At 39.1% G+C, this 24527-nt stretch overlaps 1 protein-coding gene across 2 annotated transcripts in view; it reads right to left on the bottom strand.

Moving 5' to 3' along the window:
- SLCO5A1 (solute carrier organic anion transporter family member 5A1) overlaps positions 1-24527 on the bottom strand; it is a 160974-nt gene continuing 136447 nt past the window's right edge. For both annotated transcript variants that reach the window (XM_010375049.2, XM_030938208.1), the window contains 4 exons: positions 15501-15660; positions 12688-12929; positions 9957-10021; positions 1-6292 (listed from right to left, as the gene is read on the bottom strand). In XM_010375049.2, the coding sequence (XP_010373351.2) occupies positions 5895-6292; positions 9957-10021; positions 12688-12929; positions 15501-15660 (865 nt within the window). In that variant the 3' untranslated portion in view covers positions 1-5894. The remainder of the gene's footprint in view (positions 6293-9956; positions 10022-12687; positions 12930-15500; positions 15661-24527) is intronic.

The following is a 24527-nucleotide window of genomic DNA, read 5'->3' as shown; positions in this document are numbered from 1 at the left end:
TTTCAGTCCAACACACTTTATTCATTTTTAACTTTTTTCTTAATTTTCAATAATCAAGTATTCAAGATGCTGTAAACCAAGATTTATTAGTACATCGACAACAGATTTCATTAAACACATGGAAATTATGCATCTTTTAAATTACCCTAAGAAGTCTCCAAATAAATATCATTTTAAAAATCACAAAATCAAACTTCTTTATGCAACAATGCAAAACAGCCTTTCATCACAAACACACTTCTACACAAACACACACACACACACACAGAGAGAGAACACACGCTCCACTAAGAACCTAATGCCAGTTTAGTTGACACAGTACTACATTTCCTTAAACAAAAGAGTCAGAGCCTGACCTGCCTGTTTCATGATTCTAAATTAACATTTGGGGTCTGGGGTAGAGGTATGTGTTTTAAGAAAAATGCCCATTATTTGGTACTACTCTTACCAGTTATCAATTACCAATTGCCAGTAATTGGTACTAGTCTTGCCAATGATTCTTATTTTTCATTTCTAGATAGAAACTTTAAACCTCTTTTGTTCACCCCTTTGGTTTAATGTGTCCCTGCAATTACTTTAGTTTTCAATAATATTTTCTCCTTCAATTTTAGCATGTAATGATAGGATACCAGAAAAGATAACACCTTCAAAACCCCAGTGTTAAAAATACCTTACACGGGTGTAAGCTTTTTGGAGAAGAAATAAGAAAAGATAATCTGAAATATTTTTTCTACCTCTCTCTGAAATTATTTTTAGCATCTGGTTATTCTTGCTAAAATAAATATCAAAAGCACTGAGTATTCCATAGAAAAGTATTCCCCCTTACACGCTTTGTTTTTGCAGCATAGAGTTCATGGAGTTACTGTTGAAATAAGAGTAATGGATGCTTGTTTTCTGGAAAATTCTTCAGATTTCCAAAGAAAAATTACATGCAGTCCCTTAGCAGTGAAATGCTGTGAATTCAGTGCCGCTTTTTCATGGTGAACATGCATCATTAAACACTTTTTAGCACCAAAGCGTTTTCTTTAATGTTGCAAAAGCAAACACCTAGGGAGGGTTTTGTGTCTTTTGGTTTTTTGTTTTGTTTTGACCCTTCCTAGAGCTGAGTAAAAATGAAGTCTTTAAAATAAAACCTCCTCAAACATACACAGATCTGATTCTAATGCAACAAGAAGTTTGGGACAGATACAGCCAGCAGCATCCCAAAAGATGAAGAAGAGAAAAAGACAAAAAGATAAAGTACACGAGGCAACTACCTGTGCCTGCCAGCCACGGCACTCTCTTACTGTGGAAGAGAAAACACAAATGTGTGGAAAGGCTACCTACTGGTCTGCATGACAGAGAACTAGCAAACCTGCAGTTTAGGCAGTTCTGGGATTATACAGTATTTTGGCATCTATCTGCTACTTAGAATACTCAGTATGCACCTACATATCGATTGTTATATTCATGTGCCGTGCCATCTCTGATGTTTTAAGTACATACACAATCGCAAAATATAATTGGCTACCACTTGAGGCTTGGGCTTGCCTCCTGCTCCTGCGTGCACTAGGGAATTCCCACCAGTGCTTCAGCTCCATCCAAACGCTAAAGCTTCTCCGTGGTAAATGCACGGTTTCTACAAAACAGGACCAAAAAGAAACTTTCTGGCTCCAAGTCCACCAAAGAACGAAGCTGGAATTGTGGACTGAAGAAGAATTTTCTTGGTGGTTGGTGAACATGGAGGACTGCATGACATCCATGAGGCCTTACTCCAGGTAACTCCCCCTTCTCTGAAGGCTGACATTTCCAAATGCATGCAACTAAAGGTAACAATGTCACAGTGACTAAAGGGAACAATCGGGATCAGTGGTTTGATATGTATTTTGTGTGTGTTCATTTAAAACCCTTATTAGGAATCTTAAAACTGATATTCATCAAAAAACTAATGGAAATGTTAATATTCTGAACAAGGAAAATTAAAAAAAACATACACCTGAAATCCCTAAAGCTCAGATTCAACAAATCTGAACTACCTTTCTTCATAATGTTTCATTTCAGAACTCTGCTGAGACCTGATGTTAACACGAAGACTGAATTTGTTCTGTATTAAATACGAACTATAAATAAATATTTGAGGTATGTTATGACAAATAACTTTAATATAACCATTTAGCTAAATAAATGTAAATTTACCTTGAAAATCTAGTTAAACATTAAATGGTGATATTTCCTACAGATGTTTCCACAGTTTTTTTTTTTTTATTTACAGAAAAAAAACCTCTCTACTCTTCAGAAATGGTAAAATATCAAAAAATTGAAAGCTTTAACCTCACGATTTTATAGTCACACCTTGCCTTTGTTAACCAAAAGCTATTGTATGCATTGTGTAGTGTAAAAAATGAATAATGGAGTGAGAGAAATCTATGTCTGAATCCTGACTTTGCCATTCTTTACAAACCTAAATGAGTTCTTTTATGTTTTTTAAAAAATAATAAAATCAGTCGGGCATGTGGCTTATGCCTGTAATCCCAGCACTTTGGGAGGCTGAGACGGGTGGATCACTTGATTGAGGTCAGGAGTTCAAGACCAGCCTGGTCAACATGGTGAAACTCTCTCTCTATTAAAAACAGAAAAAAAAAATAGCTGGTATGGTGTCACACACCTATAATCCCAGTTCCTCAGGAGGCTGAAACAGGAGAATCACTTGAACCCAGGAGGCGGAAGTTGCAGTGAGCCGAGATCATGCCACTGCACTCCAGCCTGGGTGACAGCACAAGACTCTGTCTCAAAAAAAAAAAAAAGAAAAGAAAAAAAGAATCAAAGCTTTGCCAGGTAATTAAGAGGATCAAAATGAATGATGATATATATTAAGTGCTTGACAAAATGCTCTACAAATCTTCAACACTCAACAAATGCTAAATTGTTTCCTCTCTGTTCCTCCTTTCTCTCCATCCCCAACACCTTGATTCTGAATTACTTTTGAATATTTTCAAGAATTAAATCCACCTATAAAGAATAAGGACTTAATGCTAATGAAAATAACCAAAGAATGTGCTCCAACCACCCATCTTACCTCCTGGGAGTTTCTAAATTAATAGGATGAACTCAAGGATATTGTATTTGCATATTAAAGCTAAATAATATATTAATTTACAGTTTATAAAGGAACAAAATGACCTTTTCCAAAACAAGTAATTTGAAGCCTAAGGTCATGGAGAGTCTTCATTAAAACTTCTAATAGGAGCTGTGACTATAAAGTAATGTGATTAATTTATTAAGAAACATATAAGACCCTATATATACAATTAAATGGTATCATCTACAAAATAGTCACTTCAGTTGGCTATGTAATATTCCAATGATGCTACCATAGGCCCAAGTATTTTGTGAACAACTCTTAATTGGTACATATTCCAAAGCTTTATTTTCTCATGATTTTTACTACTTAGTCTACATTCACCAACAACGCATTAATGAAATACCTGCTATTAACAAGGAGCAGATACTTGAGGAAGTACAATATTAACACTGTGGTGCACATTTCAGGCCCATTTCTTTGAGTTCTGGCCTAATCATCCCAAAGGATGTTATGGAGTGGCAGATGGCAGTCAGGTAAAATGCCACCTGAAGATACCTGGCACCTGGTCAGATCGCCGAACTGGATGACTGTTCAAGGCAGCAAGTGGAGTAAGGGGGCTCTCTAACTACCCCGTGCTGAGTCCAGCAATCTTAGCTACCAGAAAAAGTGCCAATCCCACCAAAATTCTCTCAATGCAGTATCTTAATGATCAGAGGAAAATTAAGAAAACACCACACCTCTCCAACCTACATATATTTAACTCCCACACCAAAGGAAACTTTCTCCTTTAAAGGATCAAAGCTCTCCCACAGAGGGTAAAGGGGAACCGTGAGGCCCCAGAGGAGACACTACATCAATCAGCAAGGTTTTCTGAATCAGCAAGATTTTTTGAATACTTCCAATATATGCCACATTGGCCATAGTTTGACAATTACTGGTGCAATTACAGTCTTAACCAAGCAAGAATCCTCACTTCCCCGAGAGCCAAGCCCAAGAGCCAGAGGGAAGTCCTTAGCCCCTGAGACCACTAGCTCCACCCCTTGTAGACATTGTTCAGTCTAACAGTGTTAACGCAAACTGCACGCAACCAAGAGAACAGCTTGACCAATGTCATTCCTAGGAAGAGTGGGAAACAGCCTTATGCCCAGGAGTATTTGCACAATTCCACCTGCGCAGTCAAGCAAGGATAGAGAGCAGAAGCCTGAATCATGGAACAGTCTGTCAGTCACATCTCTTCTGGGGATAAGGGTAAACCAGAAGAGAAAAACATTTCCCTAATTAGCCCTCCATGACCATAGGCTCCTTGTTAGAAAAAGTTCACAATTATATCAGCATTTGGCCCTTACACTCCCTTGCAGCCAGAACCCATGAGCTAACTTGCTATCAATTCGCTAGCGGCGTCAGGAAGCATCTATCTTAAGAGCCATGTAGAAAGCATTCTGTATGATGCTTACGTCAAAGTGATGTGCTGGGAGGTACTGAAAAGAATGATGGATAATGAACCCAAAGTACATTTAGTAACAGAAAAATCTTCTCTCAGAATCACTGCCAGAAACTTACAGTAAGAGGGAATCAAAGGGTAGTATAAAATGATTCCAACTCTGATAAGGTAGGGTTCAATAGAATGGACTGATTTATTTTACATAATTTTCAACAATTACTTAAGATCATATTCTGTTCCAGAACACAGATCTCCCTCCTCCTGTATGCAAAGTGATTTTCATATCTCAGGCACAGATTTCCTGATATAAGTACTCATTTTCAGGAACAGCCACAGCAATTTTCCGTCCAGAAAAAAAGAAAACCACACAGATTTGCCAGTGCTTTCAATATATAACTAAAATACTCAGGTGGGACTTTTCCCAGTGACTTTGTGGGCCGGTAGAGCTAAAGAAAATTTCTGCAACAATTTTCTTGGATGAGAAAGCTGTCATTTTCTTTCCTTATTATGCATTTCAAATTACAGTTTCTAGCCATATTGTTTAGCACACTATTTTTAAAGCCCCTTACAAAAGAATACTGGAGTTGATATTTAAGCTATCAGATTTATGATTCAGCAGCCTCTTTATCTTAGGATGGGGCAGGCAGGCTAAAAGAGAATGTGCCCTCTGACCTGAAGTAGCTGTTCCTTCTATCACACTATGCCTATGGTTCCTGTGAAGCATCTGACAAATTCTACCTGATTTATAACTCTGCTATGGCTTAAAATGCTATTAACAGTACTGGATGGAAAGTTCAGCTTCCTCTTTTCAGAAACATATCTGCTTTATTCTGTGAAAGTAAACGTAACATGCTGCACATACATTTTTCCAATCAAATTGCATAGTTGAGACAAATTCATTTGTGCTTTGTAGCAGAACTCACAGTAGGTGTTCATATCTAAAAACTTTGATTTGGAAATGCCAAGTCCTGGGCAAGCTCACCTTTGTGTGGAGCGTTAGTTAATGATATGCACCGCCATTCCCCTTCCCATGATTTTGTTAACCGTGTACCTCAGCCTATACCGTAGGGGAGCATGAGCTTTAAATTAACACAACGGAAACGGGAACAAATCTAGCTGAACTTCTCCTTCTTGGAGAGAAGCGGGGAAAGGCTCTCAGTCTTGTTGAGGTATCCAGCCCTCAATGAATAGCGGCTGTGTTTCTGAGTTTTGTTGGTTTGAGGACTGTGTCTGTAGAGGTTAAAAAAAGAAATAAAGAAAAGAAGGCACGGTTGTTTCTCAAGTCGCCATTTTCAACTCAACCAACAAAACTAAATTCTTCCATTTTCAAGCTTCAGGAGGGCGGCTCCAGGGCAGCTGGGCTCTCTTCCAGCCCCGGGTCCGCAGCGGAACTTATTGCTTCTGGAAGGGCCCCGGGTAGGTCTGTGCTGCGCACTGGATCCCTTTTTGCAGACCAGTCTCTTCGTGGAATTCTCCCTGGGTGCTGAAAGCTGGGCAAGATCTAGTCCGGGCACTGTCGGGGTGGCCCACTCTCTCACTCACGGTGCTCAGGGGGAATTCTCTCCACCTCCGCCTCTGGAGTCCATCCTCCTTGTATTTTATGGAGTACCAGGCCAGAAAAATAAAAATAAAGCCAACGAATTTGAGGCCGGCCGCCAAACCAAAATACACAAAACGAAACGACGTCACGTTGTACTCCCAGCAAGAACCCTGCACGCCACACTCCTGTTGCCAGAGCATGCAGGTGGTGTCAATGACTGCTCCAAAGTAGATTGGAGTAGGAATGTATGCTAGAGAGGGAAAGAAGAAAATACGAAGACTTAGCACGTCTTACAAGGGAGAACAGATTTGTAAATTAGCAAGGTACTTGTGTGCTCTAAAACTAGTTGATGGGTGAGATTTTCTTATGTTACTAGATTTTTTTAAAGACACATCACATTTTATCACAATATATTTATCATAAAAGCATTCGCTATTTGATAAACATTTAAAATCGAGTTTGCCACCCAGAATGCACTGTTGCTTTTTACGATCAAATGAACATGTTGTACACTTTAAGTAGATACAATTTTATTTGTCAATTATACCTCAATAAAGCTGAAAACAGGGATATTGCTAAAAATACAATTAGAGAATACTTTTAAACCTAAAAATCGGATTTTGTCATTAAGTATTCAACAGGCTACACTAGAACCCTTTATTACCCACCGAAATTCAATACACTTAGTTCTTGTGGGTTGGGCACTAGTCTTTGGATGCAGGAAGAGTACGAGAAAAGCAGCAGCTCCTGTGAGTCAAACACCACATAAAATGGCAACTTTATAAAAGCACTTATAAATCCAAGAAATTATATATATAAAGGAACTTTATTATGGCATAAATTTCATCCTTGAAGTTTATGAAACATCTGAGATGAATAGTAGCTTCGTCGTCTGGGCTATGATATAGACACTTCCTTAATTCAATGAGAAAAAAAAGTCTGCCTAGTACATAGACTCCTTCATCACATGCTACTCCCTTTGTCAGAATGTTCCCCCAACTCATTCACCTTGCAAATATCTATGCTCCCTTTAAATTCCTGACTTACTCAGATGCCATCATATTCTCACTGCATTTTGTATCTACCTCCATTTTATTAACTATCACATAGTATTTTAAATGTTTGCAAATCTGTCACTCCATAAGCTTCTTCAAGGCAGAGGCCATGCTTTTTATTCTTTGCATCCCAAAGACCTCAGTAAAAATTTACGGAAGATAGGAGAGAAGAGGGAGGAAGGAATAAAAGAGAGAAAGAAGGAAGGGAGCCAGGAAGACAGAAAGGAAGGCAGAGAGGATAGGTGGGCTGATAATCCAGGAAGCTGTGAGTGATACATTTTCAATAAGTTGTTTTTATTTAAAATAAAGTCTATTGGTTTAATTTTAATATTATTAAAGTTTTTTTTTAACTCCTTTTCTGCTTCAGAATTTGGGGGGAAATGAAAACTGGCTTGTTGGCCCAACTAGACTTTTTCACAATCCATAGAAGTTAAAATAAAGTTGAATTAAATAACAAATGCCTGAAATGTTCTCCCTCCACTTATTCTTGATGCTGTGGCATACATGTGTGGACTCACCTTTACCTCTAAATCATATCAAATTACCCCAACTCCATGGCATCAGAGAGGGGCAAAGCAAAAAAAAGAAATTACCTTTTTCTGGCCAGGCATGGTGACTCACATCTGTAATCCCAGAACTTTGGGAGGCCAAAGCGGGTGGATCACCTGAGGTCAAGAGCTGAAGACCAGCCCGGCCAACATGGTGAAAACCCATCTCTACTAAAAAAAAAAAAAAAAAAAAAAAAAAAAAAAAAGCAAAAATTAGCCAAGCATGGTGGCAAATGCCTGTAATCCCAGTTACTTGGGAGGCTGAGGCAGGAGAAACACTTGAACCCTAGAGGCAGAGGTTGCAGTGAGCTGAGATTGTGCCACTGCCCTCCAGCCTGGGCAACAGAGCAAGACTCTGTCTCAAAAAAAAAAAAAAAAAAAATATATATATATATATATGTATGTGTGTGTATATATATATGTGTGTGCGTGTATATATATATATATATATCTTTTCTTATTCAATTATCTCTTTGGTTAACAAATCTCCTTATTTCTAAATAATACTGTTTAACTTTTAACAAGAACTACAAGACAGATTTTTTTTTTTTTTTTTAGACAGAGTTTTGCTCTTGTTGCCCAGGCTGGAGTGCAGTGGCTCTACCTTGGCTCACTGCAACCTCTACCTCCCAGGTTCAAGCAATTCTCTTGCCTCAGCCTCCTGAATAGTTGGGATTACAGGCACGCACCACCACACCCAGCTAATTTCTTTGTATTTTTAGTAGAGATAGGATTTCATCATGTTGGCCAGGCTGGTCTCGAACTCCTGACCTCAGGTGATTCACCTGCCTCGGCCTCCCAAAGTGCAGGGATTAAAGCGTGAGCCACTGCACCCAGCCTAAAGCAGACTTTTTCACTATATCTGAGTGCGTCAGGATTTCCTTTAAACAGCATGCTTTTTTAAAAATGGTACCCTCAAAGTCTTATTAGTACCAAAAAAAAAACAAAACAAAACAAAACAAAAACAAGCCACTCATCACATGGAACTAGAAGCATTTTCCTCCTGGGGCTTATTGAAAAGAGCTTATTTTTGGACTGGGCCATCAACAACAACATACGACAAATGGAGAATGCCAGAGGGATTAGTGCTTTAGGGGGTCAGAAGATGCCCTTTTTTTTTTTTTTTTTTTTTTTTGAGGCGGAGTCTCGCTCTGCCGCCCAGGCTGGAGTGCAGTGGCCAGATCTCAGCTCACTGCAAGCTCCGCCTCCGGGTTCACGCCATTCTCCTGCCTCAGCCTCCCGAGTAGCTGGGACTACAGGCGCCCGCCACCTCGCCCGGCTAGTTTTTGTATTTTTAGTAGAGACGGGGTTTCACCGTGTTACCCAGGATGGTCTTGATCTCCTGACCTCGTGATCCGCCCGTCTCGGCCTCCCAAAGTGCTGGGATTACAGGCTTGAGCCACCGCGCCCGGCCAGAAGATGCCCTTTTTAAACATTACCTCTTCAAAACTGAAATAAGAAATTTGAATCAAAAAACAATTTTTTTGTCTTGTAGACAATAACACTGATGACTGAGGAGAAAATAACAGCTGAAGAAAATGACAGACTGCCACTTAAGAAAAAGAAATTATAAAAGGAAAAATAAGCTTGAAGACAAGGATATCAATTAAAAATACATTGAAATTGATCAAAGGAACATTGCATTTTACATGCTTATTTCCCATTGTCTCAAGAACTCACAGAGTGCTGTGGTGTTTGTAAAAATAAGACCTATATTCCTCCTGCACAAATGTACTCTGTGGTTTGTCACATGGACACAGCACCACTGAGCTTCTCTTTTTGATAAGTAAAGACTTATAAGGCAGTCCCTATATGTCACTTTGGGCACCTTTCTTTTCCTTTCTAAAGTTTTTTATTTTTCTCAGAAAATATGATAGGTATCCTCTTTGTTTAGTCCAATAACATTACTATAATGAAGTAAGGAATTGAAAACTTCGCAAATAAAGACCGATTTCTATTGCTTTCATAGTAAAAAGGCATAAAGGGGTCAGAATGCTAGGATTACAAATCCTTGACAAATTGTTTGATTTCCTATTTCTTACTGTGCAAAACGTTGGGGAATTTTGTCCAAGTTTATGTTCAAAATGGAAAAGAAACTAACCTAACGCTGGTTTTGTTTTGTTTCATCAAACAACAGAACCTGTCAGCTTCTAGTTCAAATCAGAAAATAGGGAAGTTGTACCCTCACCACTAACCTGTAAAATCTTACTCATGGTAATAAATGACGTGACTTGCCATTTTTAAAGGACAGTGAAAATTTGCCATCTGCAAAGAGGAACTAAGAGGCACACTTGGAAATTCAGGGACATACCAAGTGTTCGCAACAAAACAAACTGCATTCCCAGTGCAAAAGGTCTCTCCTCATCTTCTACGGACCTGCAGTGAAGGGAAAGAAGGAAATGTTTTTTAAATAGTAGCCCCAAGAAAATGAATGTCAAATCAAGTCAGCTTTGTGAAGAGCCAGGGACTAAAGAGATACCATGCCAAAATATTTAACTCACTATTATTTACTAACAATAGCCACATAAGATTGCTGGTGGCTAAATCACTGAATAAAGATCTTCCCAATGCAGACACCAAAGAAACTCTGACTAACTCCTAACTATTTCTACATAAATACTGGTGGAAGGTTAAAGGCTCTTGGCTGAAGAAGCTGAAATGCCTCTAACTGAGCTTCCAAAATCAGATCCTTTTTTTTTTTAATTATAGAATTTCATCCTAAATACTGTGGGAGTTTTTTGTTTTCATTTTTGTTTTTTTGCGTGTGTGCCTGCATCTTCCAGAGTGGTAGATGTGTACATTGAAAATTACTCCAATAATTCTTCCAAAACAGGAAGAAAAAAGAGTAACGAATAAAAGTATATTCAAAAAATGTATAAGAAACAAGTCAAACTTCAGAAGAAGCATAAGCCTTCCAACCACGTCTTTTTTTCTTTTTTAAAAACTTACACTCCAAGTTATTCCCATGTGGCAGGAAGATTGGAGTCTACCGGTTTTGTAATTAGCAAAGATTAAAGGGTTCCTTTTCTGAAATTTTAGGTTAGAAGCCAGCTGGCTATTTGCCATGTATGAACACTAAAGGAAAAAGTAGCCTATGGGTTATTTAATATCTCTTGAGGAATTAAGGTGCAAAGAATGAGATTATTTGAGTAAATTTATGAATGATTCATATGTCTTTTTAAATGCTACAATACCTTATCCTCTCCATCGCATACCCATGAGAGTATGGTATATAATGGGAACTTTCCCAAGACTAGTGCCCTTGTCACCTTTTCCCTAATTTCTTTATTTCTCATAGCAATTTGCAAAGTGCTGCACACAAGTTGTTATTCCATAAATATCTGCTGCTGGAAGAAATGAGTAAACAAATGAGTGGGCCTTTCATGCACCACTATCTGGCTGTCAAGGAACAGCTTTGCTTGGAAATGCCTGATTCAGCACCCAGTGGGAAAGAAGCCAGAATACGCCTGGTGCAGCCCACTGCCCTTGCTAAGCAATGACATCTCAGCAGGCGCTTCCTGCAAGGTGCCCAGCATTGTGGCATCTGAGGAGCCTCGAGGAAGAGTAAGAACTGACTCCCTTTCTTCACTCCTTCCCTGCACTGCACCCCCTAATGCCCCTGAAGCTGCCCAGACCCATGGGTGTGCTCTTCTGGCTTCACCAGTTCCTTTGTCCACTGCAGTCCTTACTGCAAATATCAACACACCGATGTGAATGCATCAGTGTGGCAGGCCTCCATAACAACTGTTTCAGTACTGGCTGAGTGGTTAAGTTAAATATTAAAAGCCAGTGCCCTTATACAAATGCTGGAATGTAACAAAAGCCCACCAAGAGTTTTGCCTAGGTCTTTCCTGGGACTTAAAGCATGACAAAACAATGAAGGAATTCTTAAGAGGATCCATTTAGGATTAAACAAGTTTTATTGGGGGTCTGCAAAAACTCCCTAGGCCTCCACAAACAAGTTTATTGGGGGTCTGAAGGAACTCCCCAAACCTCCGTGATTTAGCAGGCGATAAGATAAGGGTAATCACCTCAGCACCTGGACCCATTTAGATTAAGTAAACTTACTGAGACTCCAGAAGAAGGTCTTCAAGATTCAGACCTTGGTTATAGGTTAAAAGAAATTAATCACTTATGTCTTTAAATGAATGCACACTTACACATAGACAGAGAGCTTAGAATGTATATAAGCTCTAATAAACTTCGTAATTTTGAGTTGGTCTGGTGATAATTTCCAGGCCTTCTCCCTGTAACTGGTTACAGAAATAAAAACTCTCTTTCTTCCCAGTTCATCTGGATCTCATTATTGCACTGTGAAAAATAGCAGCCCAACCCTCATTTTGGTTCAGGAACATCAGTGCCAACATTTTTAATAGGAAAAAAGTAGCTTCTGTGTTCTCTTATCAACAAAAAATCCAAACAAGACATGGCAAAGAAAGCACAGCCTGAAAAACTAAAAAAAAAAAGCAAAGAGAGAGAGAGAGAAATCACATTTCCCAATATGCCCTTTTCTTGACTCAACTCTGAAATTTTGTATGATAGTGAAATTAATGAACTCAGCATTTCAAATTGCAAGCCCAGCATAAATCACCACTGATCCCGAAGGTAGTAACTATCTATAAGGTTGAAGATAATAGCCTTTGCTGTATGCACGATTTAGCAACTTTCCCAAATTACTCCTGCCCTCCTCTGGGGTCCAGCTTCTCATAGCTAACAGAGTGATGACTTTCAACTGCTGAAGTTGAACCTCATAGGGCAGAGACTTCAGGAATCAAAAACATCAAAAGAAGTTTCGTTATACATTAAGAATATAACCCAATTGAATAAAAGAACCTTCCAAAGTATGGAATGTTACAACCTTCCTTTCCCTTCCCAAAAGGGAAAAATCCCTCTTAAGTTCACCCGGCAAATATCTGAGCGTCCTCCTGCACATGCTAATTTTGCTTTGCTCTACGATTTACCACATAAGCCCCTTCTCTGGATTATGTGCTCTGGAAATTCTAAGTACAGAACCCACCCCGGAAGTTGAATGCTCTTCTCACCTAAGTGTTACTATGATGGCCGATGGTTGGGCACAAGCTGTGATGAAGGTGACTATGAAAAGAAAAACTAAGAATGGGATAAGGGTATTGCAGGTCCGTTTACATTTTCCAGACACAGCATAGCCATTCTCATTGAGATAAGTCTTGACAATAACCACACGGAGCTGACTGCGCTGTCCCACGGTGGGCGGAGTGATCACTTGTCGACTTTGGACACAGGTGCATTCTGTATAATTCCGTATCTAAGTGAGCAAAATAAAGATCAGTTGTGTGCCCCTCAAAAGCTAATGGGGCATAGGAATATTAAGACAAAGTTAAGTAAAAGCACTCTAAAATAGCTCGAATATTTTTTAAAACACAAAATATTTCATTGAAAGTAACTTCATCATTGATAACAGTAAGGATCTCAAGTGTGTGTCTAACAGAACCAAAGTCTGCTGGTCAAAATTGTTTAAACCTAAACTTTCCTAAGAAGCTTTCAACATTCAATACCATTCACATTCCGCAGACTCATTTTTGTCAACATTATATTCTGCCTCAATTGCTGTTAACTCTTGGGCTCTCCAAATAGAGAAGCCCCTCAAAAACCAGAATCAAACCTTATTTTTCTTTGTGCTCACAGAGCACCTAGCACAACTCTGGGCACACAGGGGGCCCTAAAGTAAACATCTATTAAATGCAGAGAATTCATAATGCAACCGTGATGACTTCAGCACCAATAATAGTAAACATCTCATTGGTGTTCCATTTTCTTTTCTTTTTCAACTTTTATTTTAGATTCAGGGGGTACATGTGCAGGTTTGTTACATGGGTCTATTGCGTGATGCTGAGGTTTGGTGTACAGATGATCCCATCACCCAAGTCATGAGCATAGTTCCCAACAGGTAGTTTTTCACACCTCCCTCCCCACCTCCCCCACTAGTAAGTCTCCAGTGTCTATTGTTTCCGTCTTTGTGTCCGTGAGTACCCAATGTTTAGCTCCCACTCTAAGTGAGAACATGTAGTGTTTGGTTTTCTGTTCCTGCATTAATTCACTTAGGATAATGGCCTCCAGCTGCATCCATGTTGCTGCCAAGGTCATGATTTTATTCTCTTTTATGGCTGTGCAGTACTCCATGGTGTATATCATCACATTTGCTTTATCAAATTCATCACCGATGAGCACCTAAGTCGATTCCATGTCTTTACTCTTGTGTATAGTGCTGTGATGAACATACAAGTGCATGTGTCTTTTTGGTAGAATGATTTGTTTTCTTTTGGATCCATACCCAGGAATGAGATTTGAGAAATCTCCGAACTGCTTTCCATAGTGGCTAAGTTAATGTACATTCTGATGCTTCCATTTTAAACATCTTCTTAGTCCCTATAATTAGCTGGTGCCCTACTCCCTACAGAAGAGCAACCAGCTCCATGGATGGAACTTGACTGCCACAGCCCCCATCCAGTACTGCTCCTGGACTCTGACAGAGTCACACTAAATGGACACCAGCTGAGCTGGCCTTCATTGCAACCTTGAATACCTGAAGCAGTGGTAAGAATAAGTATGGAGATGGGGCACTGTTTGGCTGCCATGCTCAAAAGACTGCTGGCATTTTTTAAAGGATGAGCACTCACTCTCAAGGAAGGACTTAGCCACCAGGAGAACAGATCTCACCCTTTCAACATGGCGACACAGTGGAGCTCACCAGTTATATGATGGGGAACAAACAACAGGAATTCTCAATTTATCAATGCAGTTTAAAACTCAGACATCATAAACAATATCCCTAAAACATTCAGTGGATGGTATAATCCCTTATCACCTGCACAGAACAAGCACATGCATTTTAACCTTTTAGTGAAAGCAACTTCCTACAATCTGTTCTTCACAGAGAATCAAACCGTGCTCAATAAGAAACTGAGTAGAGGCCAGGTGCTGTGGCTCAAGCCTATAATCCCAGCACTTTGGGAGGACGAGGCAGATGGATTACCTGAGGTTGGGAGTTCAAGACCAGCCTGACCAACATGAAGAAACCCCGTCTCTACTAAAAATACAAAATTAGCCAGGCGTGGTGGCACGTGCCTGTAATCCCAGCTATTAGGGAGGCTGAGGCAGGAGGATCGCTTGAACCTGGGAGGCGGAGGTTGCAGTGAGCTGAGATCATGCCATTGCACTCCAGCCTGGACAACAAGAGCGAAACTCCATCTCAAAAAAAAAAAAAAAAAAAAGAAAGAAAAAAGAAAGAAACTGAGTAAAATATGAAAACCTTCTCCCACAGTATTACAGCCCATTTATAATTTACAGGAAAGGGAATTCTCAAAATAGCCTATTCTTGAACTGTCAGAAATATCTTTACTTTGAAAGTTTTTTTTAAGCCTGAACTGAACTGATACTGTATGAAAAATGGCCATCGCCCATCTTCACAGACTCCAGTCAGGGGAGGTGCTTTCCTATTCTCTTCTATCAGCACCAAATGTGGTCATCTTGACCTTCAAATCCATCACAAGAGCCCTGTCAGAGAAACAAATGGCAGGCCCAGAGCTCAACCTTATCAAGTTTCACTGAGTTGGCACAGAATATAAAGTAGGAGAACGCTGATATGGAACCAAATCCCTGCACCCAAATGTTCCAGTCATCCCTGGAAAATAAAATAATAGCAATGCATAACTTTCTCTCCTCGAGGTTTTCGTCAGAGGTATTTTGTAAGTTACTTGGAGCCTCTTGAAAAGAAAGACTGAAGTCATTTCATATGAAATTCTTGCATATGAATTTCATCACATCCTTGTCACAGGATGTTGGACTAACAGAAGAGGAACTTGTGAAATATACTCACCCCAGTGCTAAGATTACCACTATTAACACAGCCAGCCAGACAAGGGTTAAAGTATGTAATTCCATCTGATCCACAGACTGGCTCATACTCGTGTATTTTACAGCCACAATTAACGTTGCAGCTTCCTGTCAGATTCCTATGGGGCATGGTGAGAGAAGGTCTAAGAGAGAAGAGAAGCAGGTCATGAGCAACACTTACCAAAATAAAACTCATAGGAAAGGTCTTGAAATTAATAATTTGTCCATTTTAGAGAAAATATTCTTCCCATTGAATCAAAGCCTTGATACCCTAAGTAGCCACCCTCAACAATTATTTTTGTGACAAAACATAAAGAAAAATGTTTCAACTTTCTGGCACTACAGATTCAATGCTTTTTATCAGATTACTGCCCCACCTCAATTTCACCCTCCCTCTTGGTGCTATGAACCTGGTCTCAACATCTAGGATCTGCAATTCTAACCCTAATGTAACTACTCACCCTGTAGGCATCAGGCTCTATATCTTAACAAATCTGTACCTCAATTTCTTTATAAAATGGAGGAAATGCTTTTTAGTATTGAATCAATAGCATCACTGTGAGCACATGATCACAGTTAAAAACCCATCTATCCCAGTTATTAATACATGTTCCTCTGACCAAAAACTTATATTCTAGACTAAATTATCAAAGAAAGGCATGAGACGCTAGAAAATCAAAATGAAGTATTTTCAAAGATGATTAGGAATCACATTGCTAGTTTGATTTAAACAACCAGAGAATAAAGATTAAGCAGTTCTTCACTCAGGATTGCCCAGATGTGGATCCACAATCAAATATGGTGGGTTTCTTTTCTTGAGATCATGGTGTCTGATACAAAGAAATGATACCATATGAAAAGCTTGAAGAAAATAAATTCAGCAACAAATATAGAGAGAAGGAAAGGCAGGTAAGGATATAGGCCTAGGAAAGAGAGTGTAAACAAACCGGTGGAAGAGCAGAGGAGCACGTGGGGGATCCACAGAAGATGGAAAGGGGCTCTGTACTGCTCGTACCCAGTGACCACTTTTGCTTTTGTGACCACCAGTTTGGTGTATCACTGATGAAATGTTGTTCCCAAGACTATATGAGTTAGCAGTGGCAGATCCTTCATCCAACCATCCATTTATCCATTATCTACCCATTCAACAAATATTTTGGAATGTCTGTTATGTACCAGGTCTTGTCTTTTTTAAAATAGATTTAGGGGGGGAAGTACAATTTTGTAATATGGATATACTGTGTAGTAGTGAAGTTTGGGTTTTTAGTGAACTCATCACCTGACTAATGTACATTGTACTCAATAGGTAATTTCTCACCCCTCAACTCCCCTCCCTCACCACAAAGACTTTTTTTTTTTTTTTTTTTTTTTTTTTTGAGGAGTCTCACTCTGTTACCCAGGCTGGAGAACAGTGGCGTGATCTCCGCTCATTGCAAATTCTGCCTCCCAGGTTCAAGCAATTTGCCTGCCTCAGCCTCCCGAGTAGCTGTGATTACAGGTGCCCGCCACCATGCCCGGCTAATTTTTGTATTTTTAGTACAGACGGGGTTTCACCATGTTGGCCAGGCTGGTCTCGAACTCCTAACCTCATGATCCACCCGCCTCGGCCTCCCAAAGTGCTAGGATTACAGGCGTGAGCCACTATGCTTGGCCAAGACTTATCTTTAATGACTATGCTAGTACCACTTATACAGTAGCGTAACCCATCACAACCATGTGTGTTAATCGGTGTTTGTTCAAAGGTTTGTTCAAAGGTTTTTTTCCTGTGGCTTCTTTCAAACTTTGATAATGAGTCCTTAAATTTTAATGGGGGAAACAAATTCAAAACAATATTAAAGTCTTATCAAGAAAGCCTTCTAACAAGGCAAATAAATTCTGTTTTACATTCATGTCACTCCACAGAAAAAAAATTATCACAAGACTCTAATAATCATTACATTCACAAACTTCTAGTGTCATACCATTTTGAAGTTTGTATATACTTTAAAAAAATATATTCTAGACTAGTGAGTCTCCACTGGGTCAATTTTGCCCCCCCCAGGGGACCTTTGGCAATGCTAGGAGACAATCTTGGTTCTCACAACTGAGGGGGTGCTACTGTCATCTAATGGGCCACTAGTTCCTATTGAGGTAGGAGATCAGCAGGACCTGCTTTTCTGAGTCCTGGTCAGAACCCTGCTGATCAAAACAGGGTGTAGCAAAGAAACTGACCAAAACCAGAAGGACCAAGATGGCAACCAAAGTGACCTCTAGTTGCCTTTATGGCTCATTATATGCTAATTATAATATATTTGCATGAGACACTCCCACCAGCACCATGGCAGTTTATAAATAATGCCACGGCAAATGGCTCAAAAGTTACCTTATATGGTTCTGGGAACTCTCTGACCCATTTCCAGAAAGCTTGTGAATAACCTGCCCCTTATTTTGTACATAATTAAAAGTGGGTATAAATATAGCCAGCCAGCAATCCACAAGTGCTTCTCTGGGCCATTTTGCTATACATTGCTGCTCTGATAAACTTGCTTTCTTTCACTGCCAGCTTACTCTCAAATTCTTTCCTGTGCAAAGCCAAGAACTCCCCCGAGCTGAGACCCGATTTTGAGGTTTTCCCGGCATCACTACAACACACAGGAAGGCCCCTACCACCTCCCATAATAAAGAATCATCTGGCCCAAATGTCAATAGTGCTGAGGATGAGATACCCTGTTCTAGACCAATTTTCACACTGTTCAAGGAGGCAAAAAGCTTTCCTGAGTTTGGGAAACAAGCACAGTCCCCGGTCACCTTTGGGTATGTTTGCTTTTCTTATGGGATCGTGGTGTCTGATACGAATAAATGCTACGAAATGAAAGGCTCTAAGAAAATCAATACATGCAACAAATATAAATAGCAATGAAAGGAAGTGGGCATTCCTGAAAAAGTTATTAGGAGAGAAGGTGATCATGGTACACACACAAAAAGCTGCTGACGTGGCTCATCCTTTACACTGTGCTGAAAATCATTTTTAAGAATAATGATGCTCTGTCTGATGGTCATTTACTCTCCAGAAAACAGACTGGATTCTAATAATAGCATCAATATTTAAACCTGAGTAACACTAAGCAGTCTCTCATTAGCCAGACGTGAACCCATCCTGAGAGCACGAAATGCACAAGGACCACTTACTGAAGGCTGCACTCATCCTTGTGCAGAGGGACTGTGCAGCTCCTTCCCAACAAACAAAAAGCATTTCTGGCAAGACATAAAATGTACAAGGGCTTCTTGCTGAAGGTAGTCCTCCGAATAAGAGGATTGTGTTAACTCAAGAATCAATGTAAGTGTTCATTCTGAGTGAGGCATGGGGCCTCGATAGCAAATACCTTATAACTGCATAGTCCACAATGTAAGCCTGAGAGTCACACATTACATCTTAATATAAAAATGATGGAATTACAGAGCTAGAGAGACGGAGGCATCTCTGAGATTATCTGGCAAACGTGCTAACTTTAAAGAACGGGAAACTGTAAGAGGTATCACGGCAAGCCTCACAATCACTGAGACCTCAAGAAAACCAGCTCTGGGGAGACAGCAAAAAAGAAAACAAGAAGTAAAAACAACAACCTTGTTATCCAATCTTTGTTAAATCAATCACTCAGGGATCGATGCTTATGTAAAGTAATATATAACAGCAAGACAAACGATTGTTAAACATAATTCAAACTATTTCTGCCATAGGGTCATTACAGCTAAGTATGTAAGAACACAGTAGCCCTCAAAAACCACAACCACACCCCACCAATTGTGTCCCATCACCCTGCCCCAAGACCTAAAGAACACTTGAACTTCCCCATCTAAACATACTTCTCCTACATACTTCTACTGGTCTCTAGAAACCAAAGAGAAGTCTCCTAACTTTCTTAAGGGACTTCTGACTCCTTTTGAGTTTTTCTCTATTAAAAGACGTAACAAGTAGAAATCCATACATACTATGTTCAAGCCATAAAAGAACATGATTCCCACAGCACAGAGAGAGAGAGAGAGAGAGAGAGAGAGAGAACCTCTTTAGCAAAATATACTAATAAACTAGAACAGTATCTTTCTTATAATTTCTTAATCTTCATCAATTTATCTCAGTCTTCAAGAAGACTTCAATGAGAATGCTTCTTTTCAACTCCACTTAAATTTTTGGCTTCATAATAGAACACTTCCTTGGCTATACAGAGCTACGCAACTTCAGGTTTACAAATATTATTATCGGCCGGGCGCGGTGGCTCAAGCCTGTAATCCCAGCACTTTGGGAGGCCGAGACGGGCGGATCACGAGGTCAGGAGATCGAGACCATCCTGGCTAACACGGTGAAACCCCGTTTCTACTAAAAAATACAGAAAATTAGCCGGGTGAGGTGGTGGGCGCCTGTAGTCCCAGCTACTCGGGAGGCTGAGGCAGGAGAATGGCATAAACCCGGGAGGCGGAGCTTGCAGTGAGCTGAGATCCGGCCACTGCACTCCAGCCTGGGCGACAGAGCGAAACTCCGTCTCAAAAGAAAAAAAAAAAAAAAAAAAATATTATTATCATCACCATAAGCATCATTATCATTTAAAACTAACATCAGCAGAACCCTATTTTTATTCCATGAATTGCACGCTGAGATCTCAACATAAGTTGTCTCATTCATTCCTCATGAGAATTGTCATTATTATTGCCATGCTTCCATCTTTCAGAGAAGGAAATTGAAGGTTTGAGGAGATAGGCACTGCCAAAGTCACACAAGTAGTAAGGGTCAGAAATGGATTTAAATCCGACTTTATCTTTCACCACAGCGTGCATCTGTAAGCCCCAACACTGGCAGGGAAGCTTTGTGTAACTGTCCCTCGTTTTACTTCCTCTAGCGCAGGTCTTCTGGGTGGCTTATTTCGCTTTCTTCTTCCTGGAGAAAGCTCTAATGTAGCTTTTCTGGTGCTCTGCTTTCAGTGTTCTTGAGTGTGAGTCAGAAAGAGCTGGGTTCAATTTCATATCCACAATTCTCAAGTGCTGTGAATTTCAGATTTTATATTTGTAAAACAGATATCAAAATGTCAGTACCACACAGTTGTTGTGGGGGATTAGGCGGGTGAATGTATGGCCAGTGTCCAGCATTGTGCCTGGGACATAACATGCACTAAGATATTGGTGTGCTATCTGTCCACACTTAACAGAAGCATGAATGAATAGCAGTAACACAATCACAAACATGAGGAGTGCAAAAGGCTACTGTGACATTTTTCCTTTCAAAAAGGATAGTTTTTAATTTACTCCTACAGAGAATGGTGGGAAAAGAATTAGATGGAGATCTAGTTTCAGGCCTGCCATTTAGTAGCTATGTGACCTTGGGCCAAATCTTTTCATCCATGGCTATTAAATACCCCTCCTGACTACACAAAGGAGAGCAAGAATAATCAACAAAGCCCAGTGTGTGACAGCATGTGTGCTAGCATAGGTTTGGAAGAGGACTATATTCACGGAAGGTTGTGATTATCGTGCCTAATTGTTATTTTTATTATTAAAGCTCCTTTCAGCTTTGTAGACAACAAATTTAAACCAGGTATAACTTGAAACTTACATGGAATAACCCACAATGTGTACAAACTATCTCTTTAAGTCCAAAACCATTTCAAATAAAATAATGTGTCACTTATATGGCTTTTCAAAATATCTTTATTTATTATTGAAGTAATACATACTCATCGTAGAAATTTGTTAAAATACACAAAGACAAAAAAAATTTAAACGTATGCATAGTGCTACCACCCAGAGATATCCACTTTTAATGCTTTTAGTATATTTTGTTCTGGTCTTTTTTCAATGTACATATAGATTAACATTAATAACATATTGCTACCAAGATTGTATGTAAAGTTTTAAATTCTATTTTTTCTCCTCCTAACATTACATTATATTATGTTATGTTAATAAGTTAATAGAACATATTTTAACATATGTATAGTCATAATATAACATATGTTAATATAAGGGTATAGAAAGGTAAACTTGGTCCTAAGTTTAATAATACTCAGTGGCATTTTTGAAATAAAAACTTACCATGTTTTAAGATATATACCTTACAGACTTCATGTTGATTTCTTTAGATCTTTGTTACAAAATTTCAAACTTGGCAGAAAGAAAATTTGCTTATACTTTATATCCCCTTGATACTCTTAAAACGAAGTAAAACAAATGTTGTTTGTGTCTCCAAATAGAGCCAACTAAAGATGAACTCATATATTTACATCTAGAAATGAACTCTAAGCCTATCAGTGAAAAGAGCTAGGATAATCCAAAAACATGTATATCTATGATCTTTTAAGCAAACTTCTTTTCCTTCTAATTCTTAGAAACTTCCATTAAAATTAGTAATACATATAATAAATGATTTTAATGGTGCTAAAATATTTAAACAATGGAGAAAAAACTCTTAAGCAGATTAAGCTACCCATTAGACACAGGCAAGGAGATGAATGGTTTGAATGATATAATTGGAGAATTTAGGAATGACCTGGCCAGGAACGCCAGTCAACCTGGGAGGGCTGGTCCACTATCTAAAGACACCATGTTGTCCTATGGTAAAATCCAGTGTGGTGAGGAGGAAGCTGTGTTGTGCCTATGGCAAAGGTCTGAATTAACAGACTGTATTTATTTAATTTCTACAGTCTGAATATGATGGGACAATAAAGCCATATTCAGAAAAGATACTTTAGAGAAATATTTTGGAGCTGGGTGGGACTGAGTGAATCATCCCATCCAACAGTCTCTGCTGAGAACAGAAAACTGAGAAAAATCTTCCTGGTCCTTTGGTAGTTCAAGAAATTACCCTTGGAAAAGTTTCAGCTCAGTAGCTCAAGTCACCAAACCAGATAATATAATAGATTTTGCTTTAAGTTCAAGAAGATGGTAACTGATAAATGAAAGATGGTCGTAGACAGTAAGTAAATACTAAGTGATTTATCAGCACATAGCACTGGTTAAAAAGTCTTTACACGGACCTCAGACTGAACCCCATTTTGAAAAATTATTTGAAGAAAAGGCAGAGTGAGGGGCAATAACTCACATTACACAATGTATTTATGTAAAGCATCACTTAACCAAAGTTTCATGGTCAATGCCAGCTCTTTCGGGTCCAAGGTGATTAGGACATACCTGTGTGAAGTACAGTCTGGCAGCCACAGAGACGAAGCAAAACACATTTCTTAATTAAAACTGGAGGAAAATTGTGGGTGCTGAGAAGGTAATTACTTGAGTTAGAAATGGGCCAGGATTTTGCTAGAGCTCTTAGGATCTTTCAAAATGAAAACTCATCAGATTTTTAAGTCTGAAGTTTCTATTTTATTTTATGAGGGTTAGAATATCTAACGTGAAATCTACCTCCTTAACAAAGTTTTAAGTGTACAATACAGTATTGTTGACTCTAGACATGATGTTGAACACCAGATCCCTAGAGCTTATTTACCTTGCTTGACTAAAACTGTATGGCTCCTGATTCCTGATTAGTAACGACCCATTTCCCAATCCCCCTAGCCTTGATGACCACCATTCTAACTCTTTGAGTCTATGAATACCTCATGTAAGTGAAATCTGTGACCAGCTTTTTTCGCTCAGCATGATGTCCTCAAGGTTCATCCATGTTGTTGTATATTGCAGAATTTCCTTCTTTTTTAAGGCTGAATAGTGTCCATTGTACATATATAGTCATGTGTCACTTAATGACAGGGACACATTCTGAGAAATACATCATCAGGTGATTTCACCGCTGTGCAAATGTTGTAGAATGCACTTACACAAACCTAAGTGGTCTAGCCTACTACACTCCTAGGCTCTACAGTATAGACTATGGCTCCCAGGCTACAAACCTGTACAGCGTGTTTGTGCACTGAATACTGTAGACAATTATAACACAATGGCAAGGAGTTGTATGTCTAAACACAGGAAAGGTACAATAAAAATAAAGTATAAAAAATAAAAAATGATACACCTGTATAGGGCATTTATCACGAATGGAGCTTGCAGGACTAGAAGTTTCTCTGTGTGAGTGAGTGCATGGTGAGTGAGTGGTGAGTGAATGTGAAGGCCTAGGACATGACCGTGCACTGCTATGGTCTTCATAAACACTGTACACTTAGGCTACACTAAACCCATTAAAAACCGCTGTTCTTTCTTCAATAATAAATGAATCTTAGCTTACTATAATTGTTTTACTTTATACACTTTGTAATTATTTTTTAGCTTTTGGTTCTTTTGTAATAGCACTTGGCTTAAAGCACATATTGAACTGTGGTACAAAAGTATTTTTTCTTCATATCCTTATTCTAAAAGCTATTTTTTTATTTTTTTTACTGTTTTAACCTTTTTGTTAAAAACTATGACACAAACACACACATTAGCCTACACCTACACAGGGTCAGGATCATCAGTAACACTGTCTTACACCCGCACCTCTTGTCCCAAGATCTTCAGGGTCCATAACATGCATGGAGCTGTCATCTCCTAAGAGAACAATGCCTTCTTTTAGAATACCTTTTGAAGGACCTGCCAGAGGCTGTTTCCCAGTTGACTTTTTTAATACGTAGAAAGAGTATGCACTAAAATAATGATTAAAAGTATAGTATAGTAAATGCATAAACCAATAAAAACAGATGCTTATTATCAAGTACTATGTACTCTACACAACTAGATGTGCTGTACTATTGCAGGACTGCCGGCACAGTAGGTTTCTTTATACTAGCATCACTCCAAACTTGTGAGCAATACATTGCACTTCGACCTTATGACTACAACATCATTAGGCAATAGGAATTTTTCTGCTCCATTACAATCTTACAGGATGACCATTGTATATGTGGCCCATCATTGACTGAGATGTTGTTATGTGATGCATGAACATACCACATTTTCTTTGTCCATTCACTTGTCTATAGACATTTAAGTTGTTTCCATATCTTGGCTATCAAATCTGAATTTTCTAAGAAAACCACTAATAACACATCAGATTCATTCT

The sequence above is a fragment of the Rhinopithecus roxellana genome, chromosome 9 (assembly GCF_007565055.1).
Source record: "Rhinopithecus roxellana isolate Shanxi Qingling chromosome 9, ASM756505v1, whole genome shotgun sequence".
Taxonomy (NCBI): Eukaryota; Metazoa; Chordata; class Mammalia; order Primates; family Cercopithecidae; genus Rhinopithecus; species Rhinopithecus roxellana.
The sequence above is the reverse complement of the archived record's forward strand: the minus strand, read 5'-3'. Positions and strand labels throughout refer to the sequence as shown.